General features: G+C 43.9%; 1 protein-coding gene across 5 annotated transcripts in view; it reads left to right on the forward strand.

Annotated features, from left to right (window-relative positions):
• SH3GL3 (SH3 domain containing GRB2 like 3, endophilin A3) overlaps positions 1–24158 on the forward strand; it is a 135768-nt gene that overhangs the window by 108476 nt on the left and 3134 nt on the right. For all 5 annotated transcript variants that reach the window (XM_025437082.2, XM_049108512.1, XM_035714390.2 and 2 more), the window contains 2 exons: positions 210–313; positions 1454–1563. In XM_025437082.2, the coding sequence (XP_025292867.1) occupies positions 210–313; positions 1454–1563 (214 nt within the window). The remainder of the gene's footprint in view (positions 1–209; positions 314–1453; positions 1564–24158) is intronic.

Genomic DNA, 24158 nt, shown 5'->3' on the forward strand with positions numbered 1-24158 from the left:
TAATCACAAGTCAATGTGAACATGGTTTTCCAGAATATACAGCTTTCTGCCACCACCTGTGTGATGATTATGCAGCAGAAGGAAACAAGATGGACCAGAGCCGAGGAAGATGTGGGGCTCCCCTGCAAAGCCGGGTCTTTGTCGCTGGCCCCCCGCCCCCTCTCTGAACATTATGTGGGCCTTGGGATAATTTTCTACTTTTGCTGCAGGTAGAACAAGTCAGCCAGTTGGCCGTGTTTATAGAGGCAGCTTTAGACTATCACAAACAGTCCACAGAGATTCTGCAGGAGCTCCAGAGCAAGCTGCAGATGCGGTAAGAGCCTTCATGTTCCTCACAAGCCCAGGGCTGCACAGTTAAACTCCATCAAAACCAATCTCTCCGTCCGTCTGTCCTTCCATCTGCCCTTACCCACTGCCCCATTTGTTTTGAATTTTCTTAGCTGGCTTTCCTGGTTGGGTGTGGGGTAGCACTGAAGATAATAAATATGTGGCTCTGGCCAATGGGACAGAACTGGGAAAAGCAATCTGGCAGCTTTTTTCCTTTTTTGTTTTACGAAAGCCTTTTTTCCATGACCTGTGTGCGGGCAACCAGACAGAGCTGCTGACCCGACAGAGCTGTCCTGGCTTCGTTGTTGATTTGAGAGCTTGAGCTTGGGGTGGTGATGCACACACCCCCTTGCCAACATGTAGGGATGTGGAGAAGGGTGAGGTGATAATCGGGAAGTATGTTAATATCTGGAAGAAAGATGTGTTTTCATTTCACCAGTACAGATATCAGGCCAAGTTCATAACACTGACTCAGAGAGGTATTGAAAGAGTCAAAAATACCTTCTGAATGATCAAGAAAGATTGCTGTTTCCCTTAGGCTTTCATGGCTTTCTACATTTCTCTGAAAACTAGTAGTATCACATGGAGTATGCACAGTAACCCTGTTAATTAATATAATGGGTTAAAAAAAAAACCTACCCCATTCTTGACCAGGTTTGGTAACAGAATATTGTTTTACATGGGATTACAATATATTCAGAGGGATGCTTACTTAAATCAATGGCAAAATTATAGAGGGAAGACAAAAGGTGTGGCCAGTCTCTGCAGCATCCATGTAGGCGGGGCATGCATGCCGTGCTCGCAGGACCATATTTGTGTCATTCTGTCTCTACATGAGCAGAAGAGGAGAGAAGGAAGCTAGCATCGCTGAGTGCCCAGGGCGGGCTGGCACCTGATGGATGCCTCAGAGACCGTGGGAGACACACTTTCAAATATATACTTGAAAAACAAGGGATATCCCATCTATCACTTTAAGCTACTCATGAATCAATGCATACGTATTACCCCCTTCACGACCACCACCCATCCCACACGTTTGGAGGCTCCCCAAGGCAGAGCAAACGTACATTTGGAGGCGTGGCTTTCTTTATCAGATGTCTGACTGATCTTAAAATGCGTGTTTCAGAATATCAGCTGCATCCAGTGTTCCCAAACGAGAGTATAAGCCACGGCCCATAAAAAGGAGTCCTAGTGAGCTCAATGGGGTGTCCACCACCGCATCAGCCAAGACCACAGGTAAGAGGACCGTTCTCTGCTGCTAAGTGTGCTCTGTGGAGAGGCACTGCTGCAAGCATTTGCTTGTTGCTGCATTTGGTGTGAGACCCTGAATTTTTTTCTTTGATTGTTTGGTGAATCTCCCTCCTTTCCTCTAAAGCCACTTCTCCTGCTTCCTGGTTTTGGATACTTATATCCAAGTTTCAAAAACCAGCACCAGGACAAATTGCATCATTCACTGGCTTCTGATGTGTTAAAACCTTGGGCAGGGCACCAGAGCGCTACATTGTCCTCTGTATTTACATGTTTGACTCTTTCAAAATATTTCACTAATTTTTAAAAAATTTGAAGGAGCATTTATTGAACACCTGCTGGATGCTAGGCACTGTTCAGAGTGCTGCATCATTATCTTTTCATTAGACAAATGACACAACTATGTTCTCGGATGAAATGATCCGATGGAGAAAAATGACATTCAAGTGGTATAAGTCGTGCTGTAGTTTCTCATGGTCACTCGCTCCATCCCTGTCTCTTCCTTGGATGTAGCCACTGTTAACAATTTGGTATGAACACTGTCCTATCTACTTATGTGTGGGCACACACACACACATGCACACACACTATACACACATGGTTTTAGATTATTTTCTGTTTTTCAAATATAAGATCATACCAGGTATCTTGTTCTGCAGCTTGCTTTCTCTTGGAGTTATTTCCGTGTCATGCGTATAGATCTGTCTCTATGCTATTTTATAATGGCTTCATAGTTTTCCTTTATATATACCATTTCCCTATTATGGACATTCAAGTTATTCCCAGTTATTTGCTAAAAGCAATATGCTGTATCTGCCTCCATGAGCTGATAGGCAAGTCTTCCTTGAAATTGCTAACTTAGAGTGAATGCAAATTTTAAATGATAGTAGCTTTGCCAAATGCCCTTACAAAATGGGTATACTACTATTGATGTAGTAATGCCTGTTCCCCCTACCTGTGTCATTCGACTTCCATTTTTGCCAAGTATTCATGGGTAAAAAATAGGATTCAATTTTGATTTGCCTTTTTGTGGGAACTAGTGAAGTTGAGCTTTTCTTCCCCCTTTATTTTAGTTTGCCATTTACATTTTCTTAGGTCTGAATTGTCAGTTCATGTGATTTATTCATTTTTCCTTTAGGTTGTTTATTGATTCATAAGCATCCTTTACACATAGGGATATTAATAGGTTTTTCCTCCAGTTTATTGTTGCCTTTTTAAAAAAATGATTTATTTATTTAAGTGATCTCTACACCCAGTGTGGGGCTTGAACTCACGACCCCAAGATCAAGAGTCAGATGCTTTTCAGACTGAGCCAGCAGCCTCTATTGTTGCGATTTTAGAGTTCTTTTTTTTTTAAGATTTTTATTTATTCATGAGAGACAGAGAGAGAGGGGGAGAGAGAGAGAGAGAGAGAGAGAGAGAGAGAGAGAGAGGCAGAGACACAGGCAGAGGGAGAAGCAGGCTCCATGCAGGGAACCTGATGTGGGACTTGATCCCGGGACTCCAGGATAACACCCTGGACCAAAGGCAGGTGCTAAACTGCTGAGCCACCCAGGGATCCCCCTAGAGTTCTTCATATATTCTAAATACAATCCTTTGATGAATATGTGATTTGCAAATATTTTCTTCCTCTTTGTAGCTTCTTTTTATTCTGCTAACAGGGATTTTGACAGATCAAAAGTTTTTAATGTGGTGAAGTCGTTTCTCATTTTTCCTTTTAAGATCATGCTTTTTGGTGTGAGGTCTGAACTCTCTCCGACTAGCCTGAGATCCTGTACTTTTTCCCTGGACTTGTACATGTTTACATTTCAGTCCACAATCCCCTCTGAATTAATTTTTGTGTGAGAGACTGAAGTTGAAGTTCACTTATTTGCCCATGGATTTCAGACTCCCCCTCCAGAACACACCTGTCCATGGGAGCTACATGGTCTGGATTTTCTTCCAACACTATTGACATCCTTTAAGGTTTTTTTTTTTAATTAACAAAAATGAGGGGACTATTATGTATATGTATATAGTTCTAGAAAGAAAATGATGTTACCAGGACTTTAATGAAAAGTAGCTGTCTCACTTTCTACCCTCTCCTCATCTTCATTTCCTGCTCTCAGAGGAACCCACTTTCAGCTCTTTGTTTGGTATTTAGCTCCATTGTTCTAAATAATATGCTTATATTGCTAGTTGTGTTTTTTGGTTTGGGGTAATATCTGTGGTTTCCTGATATGGCAGATGAAGACTGGGCTCCCTGTCCTCAGCTTTCCATACGCTTCTCCTCCCCAACCCCTCCTGCCTCCTTCCAAGTTACTCATAATCACTCTCTTCATCGTGGACCATCACTTTGACCATGAACTCCCAACACCACGCTGTTATGTTAAATGTTGTTGCTTCTGCTTCTTGGCGAAGACATGGGCAGCCCCATGACTTATCTGGCTTACTCTTGGGTAATGTAAGTCCTCGGCTCACTTGAGCGTATGGATGCAGGCAGCCCTCAGATCACAGCCTCATGTAATAGTCAAAGCACAATCCTGATGTGAAGCTGGGCTTCCCCTCCTCAAGCTGTGGCCTGTTGTAGTGCAAAGATTGGCATCAGCAAAGGTATTGTAATTGGCTTCTCCTCTTTCTCCATCTACCACTTCTGTTCTTAAAGCTCCAAGGAACATATTTCAAGCTCTCTTATGGGTGTTTTTAAAAGTCTACATGACTTGATGTGAAATAGGAAGAATGTAACACATCCCCTTCCTTCAGGCTCTTTAGAAATTTCTCTAAACACCCTTTCTGATCTTCATCTCCTGACCCATTTATAGCATAGATCAGGTTGGAATTAAGAATCCTGAAAAAATTGGTTTGTATATTTGCAAGTTCTACATGGCAATCTTCTGCATGTCTTTTTTTTTTAATAGTTCTGAAACCTTAGCCATAATTTCCATTTTTTATATCCCATAACAATTATTTACAGTGTTAGGAGCATAAAAATAATATTCATGGCTGTATCACCCAGTGTACTATCATTACACTTCCATTGTCATTCAACTTTTTGTTGTCCTGGTTAGTCTAGCTTCATCATAAGTCTTGAAATAGGGTGGTGTTTGTCCTCTAACATTGGTCTTTTCCAAAACTCTTTGGGCTGTTCTAGTAGCTTTTCTATGTGAATTTTAGGATCAGCTTTTCATTTTCTACAAAACAAATTATGCTCAGATTTTGATTTGGTTGAGGTTGAATCTATACATCAACTTAGTGAGGATTTACAGCCTAACAAAATGGACTTTTCCAGTCTTGAACATAGTCTACTTTATTTTTCACTTCAGTTTTCTGAATTCTTCTCTGCTGTGTTTTGCTGTTGTCAGAAGATAGGTCTTACACATTTTTAAATGAGTCTCTCAATACTTCCTATTTCTCATATGATTTTAAACATAATTTTTATAAAATTTCAGTGACCAGTTTTTTATTGCTAATGTATAGATATATAGTTGATTTTGTGTATTGGTCTTGTTCCTGCCATGTTGCTAAATTCACTTATTAGTTTCTGCAGCTTTTCAGTAGATCCTGTAGTGTTTCTATATAGATGATCATGCCATCTACAAATAAAGATTTACTGGATGTCAGGATGCCTTTTATTTGTTTTTCTTGCCTTTTTGCACCTGATAGAACCTCCAGTATAATGTTGAATAGAAGAGTTGGTATGGACATGCTTGCCTTGTTCTTGATGTGAGAGGGGTAGCATTCAGTATCTCATAATTAAGTATGATGTTAGCTGTAGGTTTTCCATAGATGTCTTCTATCAGATTGAATTCCCTTCCAGTCATAGTTTGCTGAGAGTTTAAGATTTTATTTATTTATTAATAAGAGAGAAAGAGAGAGAGAGAGAGAGAGAGAGAGAGAGGCCGAGACACAGGCAGAGGGAGAAGGAGGCTCCCTGCAAGGAGATGGATGTGAGACTTGATCCCGGATTCCAGGATCACGCCCTGAGCTGAAGGTGGACGCTCAACCACTGAGCCACCCAGGCATCCCTTGCTGAGAGTTTTTATCAGGAATGAATTTTTTTGGCATCTGTGGAGATAATATGTTTTTTGTTTTAGGTTGTTAACATGGTGAGTTATGTTAAATTAGTTAAAGCAATCTTATATTCATGGGATAAACCCTTTGTGAGAAAGTTTAAAAAAGACAAACAATTTTAGAATAGTTCTAGAGTTACAGAAAAGTAGCAGAGATAATACACAGCATTCCTATATACCCAAAACTGTTCCCTTATTATTTTTTCCATTATTATTAACATCTTGTGAGCTTGTGACATTCAGTGAACCTATATTGGTACATTATTATTTTTTTTGAAAATTTTTTTGAATTTTTATTTATTTATGATAGTCACAGAGAGAGAGAGAGAGGCAGAGACACAGGCAGAGGGAGAAGCAGGCTCCATGCACCGGGAGCCCGATGTGGGATTCGATCCTGGGTCTCCGGGATTGTGCCCTGGGCCAAAGGCAGGCGCCAAACCGCTGCGCCACCCAGGGTTCCCGGTACATTATTATTAACTAAAGTCTGTACTTCAGACTTCCTTAGTTTTTACCTAATGTCCTTTTTCTGTTCCAACAGCCCATCTAAGACACTATTACATTTAGTCCTGATGTTTGCTTAGACTCCTCTTGGCTGTGACAGTATCTCAGACTTTCTTTGTTTTTAATGAGCTTGGCAGCTTCAGGAGTAGTGTTCAGGTATTTTCTAGAATATTCCTCAGGTGAGATTTGTTTGATCTTTTTTTCATGATGATACTGGGGATATGGAATTGAAAGACCACAGAAGCCACGTGCCACTCTCAGGGTATCAACATGAATTATTACTATTGATGTTAATTCTAACTGATGCTATTGCTGACCACCTGGCTGAGGTAGCATTTGTCAGCTTTCTCTGTAAAGTTACTCTTTAAATGGTTCCCTGTGCAAAGGTTTTTAACTACAAATTAAATTTCCTTATAGATATGAGGCTATTGAGGCTGTTTCTTCTTGGATGAGCTTTGGTAGTTTGTGTCTTTCATGGTATTTATCCATTTCATAAGTTGCCAGATTTATTGGCATAAAGTTTTCCATATATTCCCTTATTTTCCTTGTAAGATATATATATATATATATATATATATATATAGAGAGAGAGAGAGAGAGAGAGAGAGAGAGAGAGAGAGAGAGAAAGACTTTGTAGTGATGCCACTGCTTTCTTTTCTGATAGAAAATTTGTGTCTTCTCTTTGCCCATAGATGCATCAATCTTATGGCTCTTCTCAAAGAACCAGTTTTCTATTTCAGTGGTTCTCTATTGCTTACTGTTTTTTAATTCATTGAGTTAGATTTTGATCTATATTATTTCGTTTATCCTTTGGATTTCGTTTGCTATTCTTTGTCTAATTTCTTAAGGAAGAAACTGAAGTCACTGAGTCTTTTCTTCTATCTTAATCTGTGTGTGTAGTGTTGATTTTTCCCTCAAAGTACTGCTTTAGCAGCACCCCATTGGTCTCAGTATGTTGTCTTAATTTTTATCTTTTTCAAAATACTTTCTAGGTTCATGTTTGATATTGTCCTTAACCCATGGTTTATTTTGAGGTATGTTTCCATATATTTGGGGCATTTTCCATATCTTTCTGTTTTAGATTTCTAATTGATTATATTTTGCTTGGGCAACATACTCTGTATGACTTGTACCCTTCAAAATTTTTTTGAAACTTCCTTTTTATGGCCCAGAATATGATCCGTCTTAGTAAATGTTCTTCACTTGAAATGCACGTGAATTCTATTCTTGTTGGATGGAGGGTTATACAAATGCCAATTGGGTCAAATTGTTTGATAACGTAGTTCAAGTCACCTGTATCCTTGCGGATATTTTGTTTCTTCTTTTGTGTTAACTTTCAGGCAAAGGGTATTGAAATCTGACTGTAATTATGGAGTTGTCTCTTCCTCCTAGCTATTCTATCAGAATTATGGGAAGATTGGTTATATTCTCCTCTCTTCCCTTTGTTCTCATTGACCCTTTAAATCTGATTATTCATACTGTTTTTAATGATGGAAAATTTTTTTTATGCTTTAAGTATCCTTTTCTATTCCCTATGATTTTTTCTTTTTAAATTTTCCTACTAGATGTTGAGACTTTTGTCTCTTACTCTTTGGCTCATTTTTTCCTTCTTGCTTTCTTGATCTGTCTTTTTACTTTGTCCTCTGAGAAAATTTCTCCTTGTATATTTTTTCCTTATATACACTCATTTATTTAGCTCATCTATTGAATTTATTTTTCCCATTGAATTTACTCAAAATAACACAACATTGTTGTCTGTCTTTTAGTTCTGGAGGTTAGAAGTCCTAAAACCAAGGTGCTGGTGTTCCTTTAAGAGGCTCTAGGGAAGAATCTCTTATCTTATCTCTTCTACCTTCTAGAGGCTGCATGTACTCTTTGGCTTGTGGCCCCTCCTTCCATGTTCAAAGCTAGCAGTGGACCATCTTCAAAAACTATCTGACTTCTGCTTGCATTGTTGTATCTCCTTCTCTGACTCTGACCCTCGTGCCTTCCTCTTCTAAGGTCTCTTGTGATTACATTGTGATAAAATTGGGCCCATCCACATTGTTCAGAGTTATCTTTCCATCTGAAGATCTAGAATTTTATCACATCTGCAGATTCCCTTCTGCCATGTAAGGAAGAAATCCACAGATTCTGGGGAGTAGGATGTGGACATATGGGGCAGTGGGGAGATGGAGGGGATGGTTATTATTCTGCTTATCACACCAATATTCAAAGTTTAACAAATTTTAACATTTAATTTGATAAGTAGTTAGAGTCTTCATGTCCCTCTAAGGATATTAATTATATTTTCTATATGTGTGTCTGTTACTGCTGCCTACCTCCATGGTTATGAGGGGATAAGGGATACTCTGCTGAGTGAAGTTCACTGGTTTCTGGTTTTTTGGATGTTTGCATCCTCACAGCACTGCCGGACTTTCTAGTTCAGGTCCATGCCCTCACTACTCCTTCCTGGAGGCAGATGCCTGGACTCCCAGGTGCTTATTAGTACACACCCACAATAAAAAGACTCACCTGGCCACTCTTTTTCCAGAATGCTAACCAGTCATCCAGCTTCCAGTCTGCACCACCTCTGAGTTTGGGCATCCTCAGAGCCCTCTTCTGGAGCATCCTTTTTTTTTTTTTTTTTTCCTGGAGCATCCTTCTTTGAGAACCATTCTGGGCTTCATTTCTTCCATCTGCCACATACACGTTTCAGAATATTCCTCATATTCTTCATGACTTTTGGTCTGCCAGCAGTGTTCATTCTTGTTTTCCATCTTCACTTGGAAATTTTAAAAATACCTATTTAACGATTGATGGTGATGCGATATTGAAAGGAAGGTGGCTGCAGTCTTGTACTCAGTCTGTTGTGTCAGTGCAGACCTCCCTGGGGTGACCCCCTGGACGGGTCTCTTTGTTGCTTGTCGCTTAAGGTGGCTTTAGGCGCTCAGTGGGTATAGACGTAAATAGCCTTGAAATCACATCATAAGAAAATTATTCCTTTCTCTATTCTTTTTTTGTCATTCTGATTTCAAGGAGTTAAAGCCACAGTTTTGGACTGGAATATTTTTAATGTCAGGTTTTAGCAGAGGAGATAGGCCTTGGCCTACAAGCCTTTTGCAGGCAAAAGTAGCTAGCTTGAATTTAATAAAATTGTCTGTTTGGGGAATGCCCTGGTAGCTCAGTTGGTTAAGTGTCTAAATCTTGATTTCAGCTCAGGTCACATGATCTCAAGCCACACATTGGGCTCTGCACTGGGCATGGAGTCTGCATGAGGATTCATTCACTCTCTCTCTCTCCTCCTGCCCCTCCCACACTCACTTTCTCTTTCTCTCTCTCTAAAAAAATTGTCTATTTTCCATCATAGTCTCCTGGTTACAGTCTTTATGATATGTAGCACTAGTTTCCAACTTACATCTTTGATGTAACATTTCTTTTAAAGTTATTTGAGTAAAATTGATTTCATTAAAATATTATCAAGAACACACTTAGGGGGCAGCCTGGGTGGCTCAGTGGTTTAGCACCACCTTCAGCCCAGGGCATGATCCTGGAGACCTGGGATCAAGTCCCACGTTGGGCTCCCTGCATGGAGCCTGCCTCTCCCTGTGCCTGTGTCTCTGCCTCTCTCTCTCTCTCTTGCGTGCGTGCGCTCTGTGTCTCTCATGAATAAATAAATAAAATCTTTTTTTTTTTTTTTAAAGAACACACTTAGGCATAGTACTCTGGAACGTTCTTTTGTATTGTATTAGGTTAAGTACCCTAAAGTGCAACCAGTGTTCAATAAAATAAGATTTTCTCGCTCATGCACCAGTCCAGGGAGAATATTTTAAGAAGATGGGTGGTGCTCCCAATCATCCATGGAGTCACTTGGGCCTGGGCTGATGGCACCTCTGCCAGCTTCATCATGTGGCTTCCACATTGTCCTAGCTATTTCCACACCAGCCAGTAGGAAGGGGAGAGAGAATAGCAGTCCAGGCTAGACAGTTCCTCTTAAGCCAGCAAGATAGAAATGACACACACACACCCAGGGATGAGAACTGAATCAGATGACTGTGGGTGGTGGCAGAGCTGGGGGATGCAGGCTCTAGCTGGGCAGCCACAGTACAGGTCCAGTGGGAAATGTACACCGGCTGCTAGTCCCTAGAGAGATGGAATTCTGCTGGACAGGAATTGCAAGGACCCCTGGAATAGCCATGGTAGAGATTCCTTGATTAGATTCTTGTTCTGCTCTCTGGAAGGTGTAGGGGGGCCTCTGTTGGCCTGTGTCCTATGGGTCCCTAGAGTTGCCTGCTCAGGAGTCACTGTTCACTTCACATCGGCAGTGGGCTTTGGAAAGCTGCCCTGTGTGGGAGCTGTGCTTCATGTTGCCTGGGAGCCTCGAGGGTCCTTCAAGGTTCAAGGGATACAGATGTGTTCAGGTTAGGCTTTTGCTTCCTTTCTCATGAGTGCCTTCAGAAACATGACGAGCTTCTGATCTCTAGCTCCTGGGCTGGTAACCACAGCCAAGCTCCTGTGCTTAGATGGGGCTCTTAAGGCTGCCTTCTTTCTTTCTCTTCTTGTCTAGCCTTTCTTAACTTATAGAGACTACCTTGAGGCCGTCTGAATCAGTAGGTGAGTGGAGTGGGGAGACGGTGCCTTTAATTTAATCTCTGCTGCAGAACTGGGTCCTTCATTTGGTTTAGAGAGTCTCAGAATGATTTGGAATCAGAGCCTGCTTGTCTTCTGTTCTTTGGGGGCAGAGAAGCAGTTGGGTTTTCTCAGCGCACTGGGATTCAGCCTCTGATCTTTGTCTCTTCCCTTTTATCTTTGCTTGCAAACCAGGTAATTCTTGTCTCTCCTATGATAATTTGCTGCGTGTACCAAGGGGCAGCTAATGTATACTAACATTCTGTTTTACTCAACACTTTTCTTTAGAGTTAGTGGTATATGATATGCTTTCAAAGTTGTCATAGGCAAAAGTTTCACCAGATGTTTTGCCACGACGTAACGAGGGTCACTGGCTTTCACGCCTGTTATACCTGCTTCTTCCTCATCACTACCTGCCCACTGAGTCAGCACCATGAGTTTTACGATGATAGCACCCTGCTTCTGACACTAGGTTGGGTTAGTTAGGTAGTGGCAGTTACTGTTCCATGGAGACTCCAGAAAGCAGTGGTTCAAAAGGGGGACATTAAGACTGGGAGCCTGGCAGCCTGGGTGGCTCAGTGGTTTAGCACCACCTTCAGCCCAAGGTGTGATCCTGGAGACCCAGGATCGAGTCCCATGTCAGGCTCCCTGCATAGAGCCTGCTTCTCCCTCTGCCTGCCTTTCCCTCTGCCTGTGTCCCTGCCTCTTTCTTTCTCCATGTCTCTCATGAATGAATAAATAAAAAATTTTTTAAAAGACCATATTTTTTTAAAAAAAGAATGGGAACCCAGGGTAGAGATTCCTCTTTAGGAAATGAGCTCCAAATGGTTCACATCACTTCCACTCCCAGCCTGACAGGAGTGCAGTCTGATGACCACAACTGGCTGCAAAGGCTGGGAGAGGTAAACCGAGAGCCACATCCTACCTGTGTTCATATTCCTGGGGAAGAAAGGAAGAACGGGTTTTGATGGTTAGCTTGTGGCTTCTACTGCAGACATCTACACATTCATTGTGGAAGAAAGGTTCTGTTGTCTCTCTCGCTGACCTCTCTATAGGGTCCTTGCATAAGTCATTTCTGTTAGGGTGTGGCCCCACGTCCATGCCCACACTGCTTGTGGGAATGCACATTCAGGTAATCTAGGGGTTGGCAGATGTCTTCTGTCGGGGTCAAGTGGTAGATACCTTAGACTTCGTGGGCTCTGTGGAGTCTCTTGTAGTCATGTGACTCAGCTAGAAGGGAAGGCAGCCACAGACAAATATGAAAATGAATGAGCAACGCTGTATTGTTAAAACATTATTTGACGTGCAGGCCATGGTTAGCCAAGCCCTGAGATGACTCACTGGGAAGTCAATTTAGCAGTACCTATCAAAATTAATAAAAATGTTTATGCATTTTCAGTGGCTTCATTCCTGGAAATGTATCCTAAGGAAATCATTGAAGAAATACCATGTTGGTCCATCTGTTACAGCATTGTCTAGAGACATGAAAAGTTATAAGTGAAAACAACCTAATGACCGGTGTTTATTTATATATATTAGTCAATAGTAGGATAATGGCTATGTAGATAATGGTACATCAAATGAGATATTATGCAGCTATTCAAATGTATTAATATGGAAATTATGTAGGAACATAAAAATGTTTATGGTACTATAATTGAGTGGAAAAGACACAAAGTTGTAAGTATACTGTGATTATAGTTTTGCAAATCAACATCTGCATGTAAAGGTTTACTTCCTTCTTTCAAGAAATTGGGCACCACATTTTATTCCCTGTTTTCCCTGCTTTTCTACTTCTGGTCCAGAAACACTATATTCTGAATATGTGTATTATTGTAAGCCACTTCAAAATTTCTGTTTGGAAAGAAGCTGGGTATGAAAACAAACTAAGTAAAAACTTTGAAATTACATCCAGCCCCAGGCTTCCCATCACACACCCTCCCTGCACTCCACTGTATCTGGGGGAAGCAGAGTTAGCAGACCCCAGGACCAAGTGCCTAGCTCCCAGGATTCCATGCTCTCATTTGCTATGACGGAAAACTCAGGTCTCCTTTGATAAAGGGTGTCCTTATCTACCTGTAGAGATACTAACTTTGACTTCTCAGATTGGCAGTATGGAAAGTGTTGTACTCTGTGAAAATGAAAAAGTATTTTAACTAAAGTATCACTTAAAGGCATAAGGACATAGCCTTTGAGTACTGAAAATATATCAAGTATTATTATTTGATGCCATATACATATGTGTGTATATATATATGATATATATGTGTATATCTATGATATATATGTATCTATGATATTCACTCATTTTATGGCCATAGCAATATTGCAAGGAAGTGATAATAGTAGAAAGTAAAAAGGTAGCAAATAATATTGTTAACAATATAGCAGTTATACTTACTGGATACTTACTATGGGTCAGCTAATGTACTAAGTACCTCCTACACATTTCTCATGCTATCATTATACCCATTTTACAGATAAGTAAGTGGAGGCTCAGAGAGGTTAAGTGAGATTTTCTCAAGGCCTACAGAGGCAGTAAGTAGTAGAGCTGGACGCTTTACTGTATAGATCTTTCATGCTATATCCTTGAGAAGGAATCCTGGGGAACATTTAAAATGTTCAAGAGCATTGGGAATTATTTTTTTTCCAAAATTCTTGATCACGGGGAATCTGTAGCCAGCAAGCAGTTGCAGAGGGAGTCTGTTGTATGCATCTGATTTGGAAGAAGAAAATGCTGATAGGACAGTAAGTTCTTTGGCTTTCTCATCCAGACTCTGCATGTCAGTGCTTTTGTCCCCTCCTTCTTGGCCAGTAGCTAGGTCCCTAGGCAGATTAAGTTGTTAGAAGAGCAATGGTCAGCCAGAGATCACAGATGTGCAAAAGATGGCTTTTCGGAAGGCCCCAAGTCCGCTAGCCGAACCCCTGTGCTGCAGACTCCACTGTTGGTCCTTCCCAGGCCGCCTCTCTGAACTTGCCCTTGGCAGTAGGTGTAGCCCCGCCTCCAGCCTTGGGCTGCAGTGATTTGTGAGTGGAATTTGGGAGCGTAAAGGGGTCCGCACTGTTTGTTTCTAGGGCACAGTTTCAAAAGAAGATGGCATTTTACAGCCTGTATTAATGGGAAATTACTTTCCATTAGGATTCTGAATGATTTGCACATAATGTTTATAAAGTGGAGGAAAAATGTCAAGCATTTCACTAACAATTTAAAGCAAAGCTCACAGGACCATGCCAGGGATGAATTCCAAGAACATTTTCTTCATCATTTCTTTCTAAAGAAACAGAAAAGAGGGAGATGAAAGGATGTAGGTCAATTAGGCAGAGTCCATTGTGGGACTGAGATGGAATCTTTGATAATACATTTCTCGCTGCTTAAGAGGAGTAAAGTGAGCCAGGAGCAGGGGGTGGGGGGGACAGTGGTGGAAGTCACATCTTGAGATGATGGATTGCAGGCAGAACCCAAGTTCAGCCCTGGCTTGGAGAAAGCACACCCTGTCCAAGCCCGTGAGCGCGGGGTCACGATGCTCCATCAGCATTGCTGTCCCTGTGTCCCCAAAGAAACGATGAGGCCAAGAAAAGTCCCCGGACTTGAAATGTGTGCCTGCGTGCTTCCCAGAAAAACCCTCAGTTTTGAAGAAAATAGCGCAGGAGTGTGTCACCTACGCTCAGCTCATGTGTTTTCCCTGCCCCGGCTGATGTGCTCTCCCCCCCCCCCTTGTCACTTACTGAATCAGGAAGGCAAAGTATACTTTGCATTTTTTCTCAACTCCTTTATTTATGAAGGGTTGGGTTTTTTTTTTTTCTCCATTTAAGTTCTTAAAGAGGGTGTCACTTTATATAATCACAACTCACGGTTTATATGCTCCAGCCTGAGATCAGCTTTGAAAATGTAGAAGGCTGAGGGTAATGAGCAAGTGTGGTTCCAAGGGCGTTTCAGAGCGAGGCAAAATAAATCTCTCCAATGGCTTCTACGAAGGCATTCTCACTCCCTCCAGGTATAAAGGAGACTTTTATAAAGTTCTTGACACTGCTAAGGGGGCTCGGAAATAATGTCTAGAGTCTGAGTCGCTCCCTTCGTCGGCGCAAAATCTCTGGGATTACATTAGAAAATAAACATTTATTCAGAAGTAAAGTGTGAAGTTTGAAACTTGAAGAAGACGAGCACTTTGCAAATAGAAATATATGCATTTTTGTTAACCTAAATTTCCAAAGAGGAAATTAAAATTTTCACTCTGCAGTGACGGCGGTGATTGCTCAGTGGGCAGATTGTTTCTTTCGCTTTCTTCTTTCCTTCCCGCAGTTTTCCTGTTTGTTTTGCTGTCACTAGCCCCTCTCGCATATGCATTTCTGTATATTATCAGTGGTAGGTCCGTCAGTGTTATTGACAGGAGAGAAAAAAACCAGGGAATAGGAGTCCTACAGGGTAGCTTGGGGATTCTGGTGCTCATTAGCTCTGTGACTTTGGGTGAGTTTCTTAACATCTCTGGGTGGATTTGAATTTATCCCTAAATGAAGTGATTAGATTGAACACATTGCAAGTTTCCCTCTATAAATGCTACGGCTGCTGTAATTCTGTTTTATGAGTACTTAGCATTCTTAGAAACTTGAACAGTTCACAGATTGAACATTTTGTATATTCTCTGTTAAAAAAATATTCTTGAAGGAGATGAAATGTGAACTATGATTCTTATTGTTGACCAGTAGCCACTGATTCAGGAAAGGGGAAGAGTCCTTCTCTTATTTTTCATCTGAAGGAAGCTTTAGACGGAAAGGCTTTCTCCCTGCAGGGAATGGTTTCCTGTATTTCTTCTAAACAGTCTGTTAAAAAGAGTTTTCAGAAAGCCATAAGGTGTAACTTCTTAGTTGTGGGGATTTTAATGCTACTTGGCTGAGATGATGGCATGATTATATTATTTCGATTGCCACCTACTTAAAAATTTTGTTATTCTGCAATGATACATTTGGTCTTTAAGCTAAAATTTAAAATGCCATCATCTAAATATTAACATCGGTACTTATGTTTTTTAGAAATCAGGGATCCCTGGGTGGCGCAGCGGTTTGGCGCCTGCCTTTGGCCCAGGGCGCGATCCTGGAGACCCGGGATCGAATCCCACATCGGGCTCCCGGTGCATGGAGCCTGCTTCTCCCTCTGCTTGTGTCTCTGCCTCTGTCTCTCTCTCTGTGTGACTATCATAAATAAATTTAAAAAATTAAAAAAAATCATATAGAAGTCAGTGGTTTCCAAGGATAACCCATAGGGCAGCTATAGGGCACAATTCCAGAGGACCTCATGTTTGAGTCCTTGTGGATGATACCCCTGGAGTTGTCCAGTGGGTGTGGCCTCAGGGGTGAACCCTAATGCTAGATTATGGGGATGAGAGACACAAGGAGAGTGTAAGAAAACAGTGCCAGGCCAGACCTGGCACCAGGTGGCTGACACCTGACCTCCAGGACAGGTGCACAAAATAAGAAGGTGAGTCTGTAGCCATGTACAGAATACTTGCCCTGTACAAAGAGAGTGTTGATGGTCAGGAGCGGCTGTTTATTGCCTAGGAATATGGGATAGAGTAGTAGGCCCTTCTGATTTTTCAAGACAAGAAAAAAAATCCTATGGTTATGTGCAATCTCCTGATTTTTCAATATTGGTAATAATCCATAGTCTACAAAGCAAGGAACAGGCCAAAAAAAAAAAAAAAAAAAGCATCTGTGAGCTCGAACTCCATGCCAGCAGCCAGGAAACCACCTCTGATGAAGGCCACCGTTTGTCTTCTTCAGTCAGAGTGGCAAAGGCAGCCCCCAAACACTGGACCCAGCTTCTGTAAATAAACAGCCTGCAGCTTTTGAGATGACATCTCGGGACCAGCAGTGTTGTGTCAGGTGGAGGACGCAGCATCTTACTGGTCACACCCATCTTGTTGGCAGCCTGTGTCCATTGTAGAGCATTGGAACGAAGGTTAATTCCATGAACCTTAGTGTAATTAGTAATCACACGCACTTATTTTCGTCAGTTACAGTATAATGATTAAGCTTGAGTCCCTGATAAGCCATTTCAATAAATTGAGTCTCCTATGGATAAATACAGAGTACTTCTTTCTAGAAAGACGGTTCATAGACTGTCACTAGACTTTTCTTAGTAATTTACTACATAACTAGTCTCAGTGAGCTTGGGCAGCTATATCACAATGCCACAGACCGGGGAGCTGGAACAACATGCACTTATTTCTCACGGTGAGGAGGCTAGGTCTAAGGTCAAGGCGCCACCAGATTCTGTGTCTGGTGAGCATCTGCTTCCTGGTTACAGATGGCCTTCTTGTGTCCTGACACAGTGGCACTGTCCCGCTCACGAGGGTCCGCCCTCATGATCTGATCACCTCTCCAGAGCCCCACCTCCACATGTCATCACCCAGAGTGGGGGGGGTGTCAGGGCTTTGACATAGGAACGTGGAGAGGACACAGACGGTCCATAGCATCAACCACGGATTAAGGCATAGCATTTGCAGGTAAGAAAATCAGAGCCCAGAGGTAAGCCTAATCCCAAGCTAGAAACCAGGGATCTGAAGTTCCCATGTAGTTTATTACCAGTGGACAAAAAGTATTTTAGAGATGGTGAACAAAATGGTTTTTGTGGCATTTATTACGGTTCTGCACCAGCACTGTGTCTGGGTCAGCTGAAGGGAAAGTGCTTGGCTTCCAAAGAATTTTCCTGCAAGTACTGGAGATTTTAGATTGGAAAAAGAGAAATTGCAATTTGAACCAAATATGTCCGTTCTAATTCCAAGGAGATGGTATCTTGTGGGTTGAGCATGCTGCCTGGCAGGGAGTGCACACTCACTGAGTGTTTCAGATGAGTCTGAACTTCAGATAAACTCAAAAGCTTGAAATCAGCTTTGTGTCCCAAAGTATTCAGAGGTGAACTACCCCGTGGTCCTCTGGCACAGGCACAGCCAGATCGCTGGGCCATGTTGGCGTGCAGCCAAAGCCTCCAGAGGGAAAGGGAGGCTTGGGGTCCCTTGCCTGTGGGGTTAACTCCACCCGTGAACGGGATACTTCCTTTCTGCTCCTTAGCAGCCCCACGGGTAGCACCAGTGATGGGGAAACAGCCCTGAACTTCCAGGCTTCAGAGCAGGAAGTGGGCAGAATGTGAGTCCCCCACCCCCCCAAGTCCAGACAGGTGTCATCTGTGGGCCTCACCGCTGGGGGGCTTTGGGGCCATGGGGAGGCCCCAATCCCGGCTCTTAGGCCCATACCTCCAGGTCTCACTGGCATCCTGGCTGCACAGGGTCATTCTCAGATTGTGTGGATTAGAGATGCTGGTCACGCAGGGTGCTTGCTGCAGAGCAAGAGCCCACCGCACGGTGGCCAGTCACGTTACTTAACCGGTTATCTGATTTCTTAGCCTACAGCAGACTGGAAGCAGCAGATTAGAAAGGCCAAGGGACTGCTTCGGGAAGGCCCACTGACGGCAGGAAGGAAAGTGACAGGTCGCAGCCCGGCTACAAGGGAGGCAAGAGAAAACTAAAAAAAAAAAAAAAAAAAAAAAAGCAGGAACAAAACTCAAAAGGCACAGCAGTCTGGGGCGTTTACTAAAAGCCAAAGAGCCCCCTCCGCAGGTCAGTAGCTTCCCGTAGATCCCATACCTCATTCCCTGATAGGTGCTCCTGTCGACAACAGTTCTATGAATCACGTCTCTGTCTGTCCCCTTTCCCTTCTGGACAGTAGGAGTGGTGGCGGAGGGGGGCGTGGAGCTTGCCTTTCTGTTGGGATGCTCTGGCCAGGGGCTTCCGGGGAAGGAGGTCCCCAGAGTCAGAGTCCCTGGAGAGAGAGAACAGGAGGTTCTCTGACCTCTGATGGTCTGAGAGTTTAACCCAAGTTCAAGTGCAGCAGAGGAGTGGCGGTGTTTTTGTGCTGCAGAGACAAGGAGGCCCCTGCCCCGCTGAGCTCCCAGCCTTCCCCCGTCCACTGTGGTCAGCAGGAGGAGAGAGACGGCCCCTGAGATCAGGCCCCCAGACCCTGGCAGTTGCAAGGAGGAAGGGGGGAGAGCACTTGAGCAGGCCGGGCTGCAGAAATGCCAGTTCCACCTGATGCCACGTCCACTCTGGTGGCTGATCCACCACCTGGACTTGACTCCTGTGTTTGTGTTTTGTTTTTTAACTGAAGGCTGAAACTGCTTGCTTTGAAGCTGGGGCTCAGGCAGAGAATAAGTATCCAAAGGGCATCCCTGGAGCATGACTGGCAAGGGGAGGTGGGACCTGGGCAGACCTTTGGGGACCGGGGATGCTCCCTACAACACACCAAGGTGAGGACGCACAGTCACCAAGCCCAAGTGACAGACCCCACCCCCAACTCTCACCCCCACCCCTGGCTTGGGGTTGGCTCAGAAATTGGGGATCAGCTCCCAAGCTAATGATTGTGAGATCGAGAGCAGACTCTGGACCCAGAGGAGGTCAAATCTCAGCACCGTTGCTGAATTCTTTGGGGAATTCTGTATGCCTTAATTTCTCCATCCATCAAATTGGTAATGGTACCAAAGTAAATCCACTGATGTCAGTGAGGCCCTTAGATTATTGTCCTGGCACCGAGGGTTGTGGTGTCATCCCCGTTGCTGACTGGGGCTGAGGGCCGTGGGACTGTCACCGGAATAGGATGTGCTGGGTGTTTGTATGTGAGTGAGTAGCCTCTGCATCAGGGATGTGGCACATGGAGGTGGGGTGGGGAGGGCACTCCCCAGAATTTTAGTGTTGTTAAAAGAACAAGAGGGGACCCAATATTGTTAGGAACCAGGCCACATTGCCAAGAGGGAAGGGAAACGCATTTCAGGGAGAACATGATTTCCTTACCTGTTGTGCGTTGCCCATGCAGTTGCTCACTCACCCAGCCATCTCAAAACTCTGTGTCATGGTCTCCTTTGTTTCTTTTTTTCTCCTAATGGTGTGGATCAGAACTTGAATAATAAATATTTAACAGAGGCACTCCCTTTTCTCTGTTAAAATAATCTTTGTTTCAGTGCTTTAACAAGGAAGACTGTGTTTTTCCCACCTCTGCTCTCATGTTATGTTAAGTCAGGTCCCGGGAGTAAGAGAAAATAAACACGGGCCACTCGGCCAGGGTGGGTGGAGGCAGCCCGCTGGACGGCCTGGCCTGGGGCTGGGGGTTTCGGCTGCCGGACAGCACACGCTTCTGTGTCAGCCAGCAAGGTGTGCGTGTGTGCTCACCCACAGCGGGTCGGGGAGGCCATTGCTGGTGGGAAAGCAGGGCCGGGGGGTCAAGGAGCAGCAGCTGCAAGACCCCAGGGGACAAAAGGAAAGCATTGTCCCCAAAGTTGAAACAGTGGGTAGGACCCATCTTTTCTTACGGGAAGGGTTCAGCAAGGGTGCTGGTTTCTGATGGTGGGAAGCTGGCCTTCGGGCACCTGGCAGGTGTTTGTGTCTGGAAGACCCTACTGAGGGTTGCATCTTACTCTGTCCGGCCCTTTGGGGTCCTTCCATGCTGACTTTCACTTCTCTTTTGTGGAGAGGGAAAATTCGTACATTATCACTTAGGTGGGCAGAAACTTTATTTCTCTTTAAGTGAACTGAACTTGCTTATGAGTCTCCATTTAGACCAGTGGCGGAAACAAGTTAATCTTTTTTCCATTTCTGCTGTTGGCCAAAAAAAAAAAAAAAAAGAAAAAGAAAAAGAAAAAGAAAAGAAAAAAATAAATCTTTTTTCCATCTCTTCTAATGGTGGAAAAAAAACATAATCTTGCCATTTCAAGGTAACTTGGTCTCTTTCAATAGAAAGTAGACTATCCATTTATTACTTGGTCAATTGAGGACTTAAATCCAGCCAGTTCAGTTGAGACTCCCTGTCAAGGCCATTGGTGTTTCTCACAGACTCTCTCATCCCCACATTTCTCCCCCAAGATATTGCCCAGATGCCAAGGGGAAGTTCCCTGGATGTCATGGTGGCAGGCGAGGAGGCTTCCTGTGTGCCCACCTCCAGGCCATCTCTGCTCCAGGTGCCCTCCCCCCCAGCACCTTCTCACTTCCTGGGGGGACTTCAGATCTGCTCATAGGTCCTAGACAGCCAGGGGTGCCTCTCTCAGGCCCCTCCTTGCATCATTACCCCTTGCCCACCTTTTCTACTATGTTCATTCTCCCACCCCATGCTGGTCAAGAGCACTTGAGGAACCTGCCTTCTCCCAGAGATCCAGTGGGAAGTGGGGCCTGAGGCCACCCACCCTGGGTGGAATCTGGGGAGCATTTCAACCCTCTTCTCTCTACAGACCCTTCCCTGCCTCTAGAATGAGCCTGTCTTCTCTGGGTCGCAGGAAAGAGCTCTTCCCTCTTTACCACTTGTAATAAAATCTCCTGAGTTCTTCAAATTCTGGCTCCTTGGACTCCAGAAGTCAGCTTATCTGTCTCTCTCTCTCTGCCTCTTAAATCTCATAAAAGCCTACCTGGCTCTGGCATGAAGGCCTGTAAACCTTGGCTTTCACACCATTTCACAGCTGAAAGGGTATTATTTTGGAACTCAGAAGTTAGAACATTGACTGCGTTGTTCATGTGCAGGCTCTCTTCTCTCCCTCGAGTAGGGGAGGCCACAGCTACTTGGGCCGAAGGCCCCACACAGCAGAAATGATCCCACATGACAAACACGTTGGATGATTTTCTGCACTGTCACCCTGCTGCCGGTGTAGTTCAGGACAGCCGGCCAAGCCCTGGTAGGTGTGGACTTACCTGGTGCCTGCACTAGGTGCCAGGGGCTGTGCAGAGGTAGCCGGAGAGCCAGGTGCTCATGCCTTACCTGAGTCGGGAGCTTTGGCCTGCACAATTACCCCACCCCACCGTCTCTCGGGGGAGACGCCATGTTTGGGGTTCATTTGCTGATGGAGTGTGATATGAGTGCTGGTCGCTTTCCAGCTCTTAGAAAATCAAAGTGGGCAGTGTGGCAATGGTCCTTTGCCTGGAATAAATGAAGTGAGAAGTGAGTAATGTGTCTTTTCTCTGATTTGTTCAGTGTGTGTGCTGGGAGTGCACATGTATGCTCATGGAGCTGGTGGCTAGGATAAGTGTGTGCCTACCATTTAGCATTTATTTTAGTCACTGCAGGTAGCTTACAGAGTAAATGGGAGGAAAAAAATATATATAGTTAGACCTGTAGTCAGCATGATAGCCCATAAAATGTCTTGGCAACCCTTCTTGGCATCATAGATCATGTGGGAGGTGACATGAGCAGGCTAGATCACAGGCTGGGGTCTGGAGCCCTGGTGTCTGGCTCTGGTTTGCCATTAGCCTCAGGGCCAGGCTCTTGTGACCTTTTGGAGGTATCACTGCCTCTTCTTCAAAAGAGAATGGTTCATGAAAGACCACCAAGTACCCTTCTAGCGCTAACATTTCACATTCAAGGCAGTGCTTTCCAAGACGACCATGTGGTTTGGCACCCTGACTCCGTCTCCCTCTTTAATACATTGGTAGTACAAGACATGCTAAAAGGATAGTAATCACTTTTATAGACCACATTTTTTTTTTATTTTTTTTTATTTTTATTTTTTTATAGACCACATTAAAACAGGTATTCATTAATAAAATTGACTTTGACTCAACAGCCTAAGTTGGCATAGATGCTCAGTGTACCAACTCACAGGACATTGCATTTCCAAAGGAAAATGAAAAGTTCTGCATGCAAGCTGAGCACTCAGTTTCCCAGTGCTTTGAAGTAACTGAATGCTGTTCTGTTCAACTTCAAGATAGTGAACCGGACCTCCATATGTTTAAGGCCCTCCACTGCCATCATTATGACAAAGGGAATATACAAAGGTGGGGTGAGATGGAAGTGTGTCATGGAAGGAGCAATCCGAATGCTAAAAACATCACATACCTTCTAGAGACTATAGTCCATGTGGATTTAGATTCTAAAAGACAGAACTACCTGTAAGTCACCACATGGGAAGGAGCTTCCTATCCCAAGGGGGAGAAGTGGGGCCCCTTACCTACCACTACCACCTTCCCTTTACCTACCAGCTGAAAAACTCCTTGACACTCCCAAGCTCTGGTTGAAGAAAGCAGAAGGAAGGGAGGGCCATTAGGCTGGTGGTTTGCAGCCTCCCTTGGACATTGGAAACAGCTAAGAAATTGTAAAAATTCTCATGCCCAGGTCTTACTGCCAGAGCTTCTGGTTTAATTGGCCTGGAGTTCAGATGGGCAGTGGGCTTCTTAGTATGCCACCACGTTGAGAGCTACTGTAACAGGAAGGCAGTGGGGGGGGGGGCATCTCAGTCTCACTGGGGAACTTCACTGACAAACAGCCTGTAAGTGAAGGAGTGCTTGGCTCCCGTCCTACCTTGGTGTGATCAGAGTACTGGGAAGATCAGGAGTGGGGTGTCACTGAGGAGGTTCTGCTCCGTCAATTGGAGAAACCAACGGGCACTGTGTAGTGATCTGCTGCCAATGACAGAGGGGCGAAATACCCAAATTTATATTCTCTTTACTTGGACATGAAAGATTTGGTGAGGAAGGAACACAGTATTTGGAAGAACTTGTTTCAACTGTCAATTGAAGTCAAGAGAGAGAGAGAAAGAAGAATGTTTGATAAAAACAGAAGAGGAAATAAGAACAAAAAGCATGAAATAGGATGGCAGCTGTGAGATGACATACACGGATATTTCAATCCTGTGCAGGGATTAAGCTCTTCTCAAAGGACATGGACCGTGAACCTGGTATGATCTTGCTCTGGGACACTGGCTCCTCACCTTTGCAGACCTCACTCTGCTGGTGTGATGAAACAAGGCCACGAAGAGTTGGCTGTGATGGTGTAGAGGCCTCCCCAGTCTCTTTCTGGATGGCCTGTTCTGTCTTCTGCCAGTGGCCTCTGCCCCGGGGGTGGTTACCATGTATGCAGGGTGCATGGTTTCCCTGCAGTGGGGCTTAGCTTCCTTTTAGCTCCATCTTCCCTGGATAGCACATCTGCTTTGGACGCACCAGTGGTCCATGCTGTCACCTCTTGGGTGGGGCATCACCTCATCTGGCCTAGGTGGCCTCTGTGCTCCTGCTCATCCTCTTGCCTCGGCATCTCTACATGGAATCATGAGAGCCACTGAGGACACGTGTTTCCATTAGAGGCTGTAGTGACCTGGACTTGCATGACCACACCTCTTTCCCAGACACTCTGACTTCACTATCATAAACTCCCCAAGAAAGCATCTTACATTCAGAAATCCATATGCCTAGATAAGTGGGGGCAAATTTTTTCAGATCTTCATGTTTGAATATTTTAGAAAATAGAAAAATTTATTTTATAAAGCTGACATGCTCTGATACCAAGGCCTGACCAGAATATAAAATGGGAGTGATTTCACTTTTAAATACAGATGCAAAAATCTTAAATACTAATAAACTCTGTCTAGCTCTAGAATAAAATTATCACACACACAAGTAAGTGGTTCCT

This window comes from Canis lupus, chromosome 3 (genome assembly GCF_003254725.2).
Source record: "Canis lupus dingo isolate Sandy chromosome 3, ASM325472v2, whole genome shotgun sequence".
Taxonomy (NCBI): Eukaryota; Metazoa; Chordata; class Mammalia; order Carnivora; family Canidae; genus Canis; species Canis lupus.